This window comes from Mercurialis annua, linkage group LG3, assembly GCF_937616625.2.
Source record: "Mercurialis annua linkage group LG3, ddMerAnnu1.2, whole genome shotgun sequence".
NCBI lineage: Eukaryota > Viridiplantae > Streptophyta > Magnoliopsida > Malpighiales > Euphorbiaceae > Mercurialis > Mercurialis annua.
This window is the reverse complement of record NC_065572.1, coordinates 70,134,252-70,142,875: the sequence shown is the minus strand read 5'-3', so window position 1 is coordinate 70,142,875 and position 8,624 is coordinate 70,134,252. Positions and strand designations below refer to the sequence as shown.

At 34.7% G+C, this 8,624-nt stretch overlaps 2 protein-coding genes across 4 annotated transcripts; one reads left to right on the top strand and one right to left on the bottom strand.

Annotated features, from left to right (window-relative positions):
* The first annotated feature begins 2,280 nt into the window (after window positions 1-2,280).
* Window positions 2,281-6,755, top strand: LOC126671000 (recQ-mediated genome instability protein 1). Of its 3 annotated transcripts, XR_007638900.2 has the most exons (9): window positions 2,281-2,852; window positions 2,942-3,112; window positions 3,407-3,552; window positions 4,018-4,331; window positions 4,731-5,068; window positions 5,220-5,330; window positions 5,408-5,536; window positions 5,705-6,104; window positions 6,441-6,755. XR_007638900.2 is itself a non-coding variant. In XM_050364689.2 (8 exons), exons 1-8 carry the CDS (start codon window positions 2,325-2,327, stop codon window positions 5,873-5,875), a joined length of 1,908 nt encoding a protein of 635 aa, XP_050220646.1. In that variant the 5' UTR covers window positions 2,281-2,324; the 3' UTR covers window positions 5,876-6,755. The 3 variants fall into 3 exon arrangements, 2 of the variants coding, with proteins under 2 accessions (XP_050220646.1, XP_050220647.1); XM_050364689.2 differs by having other exon boundaries at window positions 5,705-6,755; XM_050364690.2 differs by lacking the exons at window positions 5,705-6,104; window positions 6,441-6,755 and having other exon boundaries at window positions 5,392-5,530.
* On the bottom strand, window positions 6,292-8,244 carry LOC126671002 (11-beta-hydroxysteroid dehydrogenase A-like). The gene is made up of 6 exons (XM_050364691.2): window positions 7,819-8,244; window positions 7,534-7,726; window positions 7,367-7,452; window positions 7,091-7,222; window positions 6,835-6,999; window positions 6,292-6,752 (listed from the first exon to the last, which is right to left on the bottom strand). The coding sequence occupies exons 1-6, from the start codon at window positions 7,999-8,001 to the stop codon at window positions 6,423-6,425; spliced, it is 1,089 nt and encodes a 362-aa protein (XP_050220648.1). The 5' UTR covers window positions 8,002-8,244; the 3' UTR covers window positions 6,292-6,422.
* Between the last annotated feature and the right edge of the window lie 380 nt (window positions 8,245-8,624).

Here is an 8,624-nt window from a genome sequence, read left to right as displayed (position 1 = left end):
TGGTATTTCTGTATTTTTTTGTGTTTGGTTGTATTTCTGTGTTTTTTTATTCTGCAGCTCGATTTGTTGATGATGGTTGATTGCTGAAATATTATAATATTACAGTGATGTTGATTTTATGTTGATTTTGTGTTGATAATCAGTTGGTATTTCCTTAATTTTAACATTGAAAAAATTTATTCTAAAAAATACATTAGCAAATTAGATAATTTTGTGCGTGAAATAAACTAAAAAAAACAAAATTTAAATGAGATTAGATAAGAATATGTTAGCATTATCATGTTGACAAGTTGTTGATTTCTTGTTGATATTTTATCGATTGTCACAATTTTTCAAAAAAATATGTTTTATTTTATTCCTTATGTTGATTCGTTGTTGAGTTATTGTTGACGTTACGTCGATATGTATTTCAACTTTTTTTGATTTTCAATTTTATGTTGACATGTTGTTGATATACTGTTGATAACATGTTGATTTTTCAATCATTGAAAGAAAAATAAAGTTAGTCTTAAATTGATGTATTAATGAACTATTGATATGTTTTTGATAATATGTTGATTGTTTTTGACTTAAATCAATCAATGTTCTCATTTTACAAACATCTTGACTAAATTAACATTAATTGTTGATTCGTTGTTGATTTATTGTTGACATTATGTTGATAAGTATTTTAACTTTTTTTGATTTTCAATTTTATGTTGACATGTTGTTGATATACTGTTGATAACATGTTGATTTTTCAATCATTAAAAGAAAAGTAAAGTTAGTCTTAAATTGCTGTATTGATGAGCTGTTGACATGTTTTTGATAATATGGTGATTGTTTTTGGCTTAAATCAATCGATGCTCTCATTTTCCAAACATCTTGACTAAATTAGCATTAATTGTTGATATCATCTTGACATTATGTTGATAACTTGTTAATATGATAGTAGTAATTCTACTAAAGAACAATAAAGGTACAAAATGTTTAAAATAAATGAATCAGATAAAGATGTTAGCAGAGTAAGTAATCAAAACAATATGAAAAAACAACAATAATTCAAATGAAAAAATAAAATTATTCTTACATATAAAAATAAAAATATATTAAATATACACCAACACAACAGTTCACAAATTAAAGAAATCTATTTCAAAATATATTTTTTTCCTCAATTCTCTTTGCAGCTGCACAGTTTCTTCAAAATCACTTGTATAATTGTTTTGCGTTCCACCTCTCATACCTAACTAAATTTCGACAAAGACGGCTATGATACAGTTTCATTTCATCCAACGAAAGTTTATTTTCACAGACAATATTATCTTATTTGTCAATGTTAAAATAAAAAGAATCAGTAGATATCAACATAATATCAACATAAAGTCAACATAAAATCAACAACACTGTAACATTACAATAATTCAGCAATCAATCATCAACAACAAATCGTTCTGCAGAATAAAAAAAACGCAGAAATACAACAAAACACAAAAAAATGCAGAAATAACAGAATTTTATTATATAAAATCACAAAATTATTATATATAACATGAAATAAGTATTAGATTCTTTAAAGATACTCTTTATACATGTTTAATGGTGAATCAACAGTAAAAGATAAACAAATTACAGATCTGAAAATAAAAAAAAGAACAAAAAATTTCAGATCTAAAATTAAAAAGATAAAAGAAAGATGGCGCGGCGAGACAAAGGCAAAACGATGGAGGCGAAACGGCGGAGGCGCAACAGCGGAGGCGGAACGGCGGAAGCGAAGGAGTAGAAATCGTGAATTTTTTTTCACAACTCAAAAGAATTTACTGTTATATAAGTAAGAACGGTTGAGATAATGATGAAATAGAAATGAAAATGAGAGAAGCAAGAGGAGTCGTGCAGTAATGGAGTAATGGAGATAACTCACAACAAAATCGTGGAGAAGAGAAGCGAAAATGGCGGAGAAGAATGAAGAAACCGTCAATTGAGAAGGAAAATAAGAAAACGGTAAAAAAGAAAGAAATAAAAAAAAAAGGTTAGGTTTCATAAAATTGATGGTGTGAAAAGTAAAGATATGCATTGGGCTGTATAAAAGTAAAGTCTAGCCCAAATCCTGTATTTTATATAAAAAGCCCAAGAATTATTCCTTTACTCGATAGCGGGCCAAATCCATTTGTCAATTGGATTATCGAAAGCAAATGGAGATAAGCCCAACATCGGCTAAACCAATGTAACACGACCCAGGCCCACTTATAAAAAAACCTTCAATTTTCCCTCCGCAACTTTAAATTATGCGTAGCAAAAATTCCCCCGAAAGAATTGCATAGCACTGACACTACTAGCATAAAAAAATGCAAAGGAGACGCCTCCGCCTTAACTCTTATTCTGATGACGATGAAGAAGAAGAACGAGATCATCAAAATGAACTCCATTTCAACCCTCCAAACCCTAACCCTAACTGCACCCTCCCCGCCGAACCTGTCACTATCTCCGACGACGAGGATGATATTTTCATCGACGTCGCCGACAACCTCTCGTCTCCCTCTCCCCCACCGGAGCAACAACAAGTACCTCCTCCTCATCCTCCGACGGAGGAACGACCAGTTCCTCCTCCTCCTCCTCCGGTGAGACACTTCTCCGATTGTCCGATTAGTGATCATCTGTTGAGGTTGGGATTGAAATTGAAGAGAGAGTGGTTAGATTCTTGTCTAGGTCAACTTGACGGGAACTCTATCCAAAATTTAGATGTTGAAGCTAAAGCAAAGCTTTGTTTTCAACAATTTTTGTTTTCCGACATGAATTATTCCGGCGGCGGTCTGCTTCCTCCAAATGTTGACTCTATGCATCTTGTTAACCTCGCCGGACCTTTCATTTTACAGGTATATCTAACTCAATTTTTCACTTCTGCAGTTTATTAATTAGGTAGTGATGAGTGTAATTTTGCTTACATTGAGTCGTTTATTAACAGGTTGATGAGATTGTTAACATTAGTTGTCCACTCAAAGGCAGGTTCCAGGATGCTGCTACAGGGATCAAGAGGTGCCTTAAGCTATCTATGACCGATGGCGTTCAACACATTTTCGGTATGGAATACAGGCCTATTAAGGATCTCCAAGTCCTAGCCCCTGCAGGACTGAAGGTTGCTTCTTCACTCACTATCATCGGATTTTCGAAATTTGAGTCTCTTTAATTAACTACTCGTTAGAGCATGTTAGCCTTTAGTCGTTGTGTGTGTTTGCTGAAGTTGTCTTACAATTTTACTAGAAGCCTGGCATGTGTTTTGTTCTTAATGTGAATGGAAGGTCATTGAATGCCTTGTTGAGAACAAAATAGTATTTTGATGTCATGTAATATGCCATATTATAAGGTTATTTTAAGTATAGATGTTGTTTTCAGCAGCAAATTTGTGAACCATTATACTTTTAAAATACAGGTTGTCATTTTTAATGTACATATACGTCATGGGCTTCTGATGTTGGTTCCTGAAGCTGTAGAAGTTCTAGGAGGGATGGTTGACCATTTGGAAGAAGCACGTCAACGTCTTGTGGAAGAAGTAAATAAACCGCCTAGAGGAAGAAGGTATATTTTAAATGTCTTTGATATATTAAGAACATTGTCTTGAAGTTTCAACTTCTTTGCATTCTATTCCGCTCTCCATAAGATTGTCGCATCATATTGTTAACTATAGCTTCTAAAATCTGTTTTGGCGTGTTATAGTGGATGGTCCAAATCTGTGGAAGTATTTGTTGTTTCTACAATTGGAAAAATTCCATTATAATGCTTTTGATCAAGAAATGGAACTACATGATTCATGCTTGATTACACCACATTTTTTTAATGTCAAAATTGGTAAACCAGGATTGATTATTAAGTTGCATAAGTCGTGATCGTAGGATGTTTCTGCTATAATATCTGTTGGAACAACCAGCTTCTAATTCCCATTGGCTGTAACTTGTAATCTTTCTAATATAATTACTCCATTGGTAACTTCTAAAAAATGCTGGTATCTTTACTTCATTTCTTTCCCCCTCTGTTGTTCTACAGAACAAGGAGTGGAGTGGTTCCTCCTTTAACAACTAGAGCAACTCTCGCTGCATGGCCCCGCGATGGTGTTAGTCCTGTTGGAAATACCGGTAGTGCTGCTGATGCCTTTGGTTGCACTAATCACTCTGCTACTTCTATCACCCGTGGTGGCAGTACTATTAATGATCATGGACGCACCAGTAGTTCTGTTAATATTAATGTACACACCTACAGTTCTGTTAATGTTCATGGACAGTCCAATAGTTCTAATGTTCCTGGACCCAGAAATAGTTCCACATTCCAATGTGCAGCTCCCTTGCAGGCAGAGGACCAAGGTTGGGCTTTCTCTCTTTTCCTTCTTGTTGCAATTTGATCTATATTACTTCATATAGAAGTGCCATCTTCAAGAAGAGTGTGGAGAGGTGATTAACATTGTAATGTAGAAGACAATCTTGGGATTTTTGTTTGCTCATGCTTTGAAAATGGAGAAAGGGAAAGAAACAAATACTTGGAAATGCTAATGAAATAACATTTCCCTTTCACATTTTCATTTTTCTTTCTCTTATAAACATGAGCATTGAGGCAAATTTCTCTAATTTTTTTATCAGTAAGCTTTTTCTGATTGTTGAATGTGAGTTGGATGACTAATTCTTATAAATTTTTACATTTACTTTTCAAGCTTGAAATAGGACTGACATTTTTGGGATTTCTTTCCCCCGTATTTATGTTTGTAGGTGCTGATGTGGTGGCACCTGGCAATGGAATTAGTCAAAGGACTACAGAAGAGTTCGCTGCTCCAATGAGCTCAGTAGACACCAAGCCTAGTTCATCATCAAGTGTTATTTTTAATGATGAAGAGATGCATATTGATGCATCGTTTGATAGGGGAAATACCATTACAGACCAGCATTATAATGTTTTATCAGATCACGAGGATGCACATATGCTTGACGAAGAACACCCTATCATACTGACTGGAGATCGAGAAAAGCCTTTTACATACTTAGCAAGCCTGTCAGCTAAGTGGGCTGCAATGGAGGAAAGATCATCCTCTGTTCAAGGAAAAATAAAGGTTTGTAGCTCTCCATCTCTCTGTGCGCTTTTCACACATGTAAAATTGCATTTTCGAGAGTATATATGTACTTTGAACTATGTGTTTTGATGTCATGTTTGTGCTTTTTTTAGATCTTAAATTAGTTTCTAATATCAAACAAACTTTGCAGTGCTTATTGACTGGTGTAAAGGAATTTAAATTTAAGCTGAGGACGACATATGAGCTTCAAGTTTATGTTGATGATGGCAGCCTTATTTCTGAGATATTAATTGATCATAACGTGAGTTTAAGCTAAAACACTTGTGTTACTTGTTCATTGTTAAATGTAACACATCGAATAGTCGTTTTACTTGTCAGGTGGTACAGAAGGGAATAGGTCATTCTCCTGAGGAGGTTAACGATGCTCTTTCGTCTTCAGATGCGAAGAGAGTTGGTGATATGAAGGAGAGGCTAAAAAATTTCCAAATATTCTTGGTGAACTTTGAGGTAATTAATTCTACAAAATTTGAAAAATAGAATTACTAAGTAAATTTTAAAGTAAATTAATATTATTATATTCATTTGTAAATTTTTTGCAAAGTTTGATAGAATTCATTTGAACTAAAGACGGACACCATCAGTGTTATCTATAATGTGAAAATTTCTTTGGTCTAGGGGATAATAATTTTAGAGATGAACCGAATCTCTGCTCTTCCAGTTGCCATTGAGATGAACCAAGGCTGTCCTGCTTCAGATGCCTGGTTGCTTATTACAAGACTGAAGTCTTCGGCTCCTGCTCAGACACACTATAGACCATCCTCAGATCCTATCGACATTTCACCATGATCCTGACCGCAGTTGATGTTTTATGTATCTGAATGAAGTTTCAAAGACTGTTGATCGTGATGAATTGTTTACGGATCTTTTTAAGGAGGAAGATTCTTCATTCTTTGCATCCAGATCTGCGGATCTTTATTATGCGCGGGCACAAAAACTGGCATAAACGCGGGAACGAAAACTTGAACTGACGAGAGAAATGTTAAAGCTATGCCCGGCCTTCAGCTTCAAGTATAAGGTATTACAGAACATACTTGTTCATCAGTGATAGACACGTGCAATGATTCAGGTCATTTGCAATAGGAGAAAGCAATTGCGAAGCGAACAAAATAGAAGTTCGAGCAATTTGCATCTTTGTTTAGTTGACATAAAAACAAACACATCACAGATTAGTATACCTGCTCTTGCAATATCACCATCAGGCATACCGAAAAGGAAAGAGGCTAACCATTTGTTCAAAAGTTTCAATACAGTAGTTTATTATGGCAAACACCCTTATGTATTTATAACTTGATACAGATTTGCAACTTGTACATACACATTGCCACCAACTTTCTTAATCTGCATGATGCAGGAAATCTCCATTATGTGGTGTTAGATATTCCGCAAATTCCACAGTATCTATATTTGGCGTTAGAAACCCTTTTATCTCTCTTAGCACATCAAGGAGTTTCTTGCTTATTGTATCTCTGTCCGAGTGGCCGGGTCTAGGGATCAAAAAGAAGCGGTTGCTCCACTGTTGTACATCAGGTAAGAACACTTTAAAATATAACATTGCACGGTACCAAGCTGGTTCTGTCAAGTATTTATCTCCACGGCATGTAGCCCTCACAATTGCTTTCGCACACTCCATTGTCGACTCTAATGGCATCACACTTATTTCAACCTATTTGCAGATTGTCCAAATTACGTTAGATTTACATAATTTAAAAGGTACAGCTCAAATGAACATTTTATTACAAGCTTACATCTCTCATTTCCTTGTCCATTTCCAGTCGCCCTTGCTGGTTAAGGAATTTTCCTTCAGTCATTTCGGATTTAATTAGTCCGGGATTAACAATAGTTATTCCAATTTCTGATCCCAATTCTATCCTCAGTGTCTCGTACATGTTGACCAATGCTGCTTTACTTGCCTAAAACCCATCATAAATCCGAGTTAATTACAGTTTACAGTTAAAACAGCACGAAAAATGTATTACATACGAATCTGATGTGATATCATACATTGTAAATGCCCATTCTCGGGGGAGTTAGCCATGAAGCACATGAACCAACTACTATGATCTTCCCTCTGCTCCTTTTTAAATGAGGAATTGCAAAATGCGAGCTATAGACTGAACCCCAGAAGTTTATATCCTATACAATTCATGGAAAAGATGTCATATCTCATTCTTACTGTTACATGTTTATTTTACGGCTATTCAAAAATGGAACATTGTCTCAGAATAGCTTTCTTAAATAGAAAAAATAGAAGGGATCAAGTTGAAGAGTACTTATTACCATAGCCGGAGCCATTTTGGTTATATCAGGAATTTGTTCAAACATGCTCACCGGAGCAATTCCAGCGTTCGTCACGAGATGATCCACTGTTCGCACAAACCATCAAGAATAGACAAAAATTTCAAGCAAAAAAAAAAAAAAATCGCTGGAATTTTGTGTCTGCTTACATCGACCAAAGTGCCTGACCGTTGCATTAACAAATCCTTCACAATCTTCAATTTTACTAACATCTCCAGGGATAAAGATTACATCCAGAGCTCCAAGCTCCTTAGCAATGGCAGCAACTTGCTCGAGACGGTTCTCTCTTCTTGCTACAAGTGCTAAGCAAGCTCTCCTCCTTGCATACTCGTAAGCCAAATGCTTTCAGAATAAAAAATAAATCAATATCAACGTAAGATCATAATATACATGCAATAAATTAGCTCAATCATTGCTTTAGGCACTAATATAACCTCGCCGATACCGGACGATGCTCCGGCGATGAGGACTACTTTTCCTGCAACATCTTCACTGAACACTGTTCTTATTGCAGTATGAAGATACTTGAAAAAGAGGTAAGGTGGCAGAACGAACAGTAGTGCGAATATGGATAGAGGTGGAAACACTATGTTCATGAACATATTTATCAAATCCATGGTTTAATTGTTTGACTAGATCGTTTCCTGCTGAAGACATTATAATAAGAAGATGATGATAATTGCGACTGGTTTGCCACGTACAAATTTTGCATGTAGAGGATAGAACACGTATATGCACATAGAGTGATGTTTGGTTGTATTGCTTTATGCTTATGTTATGCAATTGTGATAAGAAGAAACGATTTTCTGGTTTCACTTGAGCAATCTGCCAAATCCTTTTCATGAATTTCTTCTTCTAGTTTTTTTTTTCCTATTTTAATTCCTTATCGCTGAAAATCTTTGATGTCAATCCCATAGTTGGGCCTGCTTGAATTCTGGCCCAAACTGTGGTAAGTCCAAAGATGGGAATGCTTTATGTTAAATATTTTTATATATTTATTTAAGTGTAGTGCTGTTAAATAATTAAGCTGTTTCAAAAAAAAAAAATTAAGCTTCGTATTTTTTTATTTATGTAATAGTGTATTTTTTTTTTAAATTTTAAGTTGGCCTATACTTTTTTTTTCTTTTATAATGGCTTAGGATTAAATTATTTTATTAAGCAACCTAACTTTTTTTTTCCAGTTAATGATTGTTTCAATATTCTAATATTAATTTTAGTCGCTAATTCAACAGCAACATAG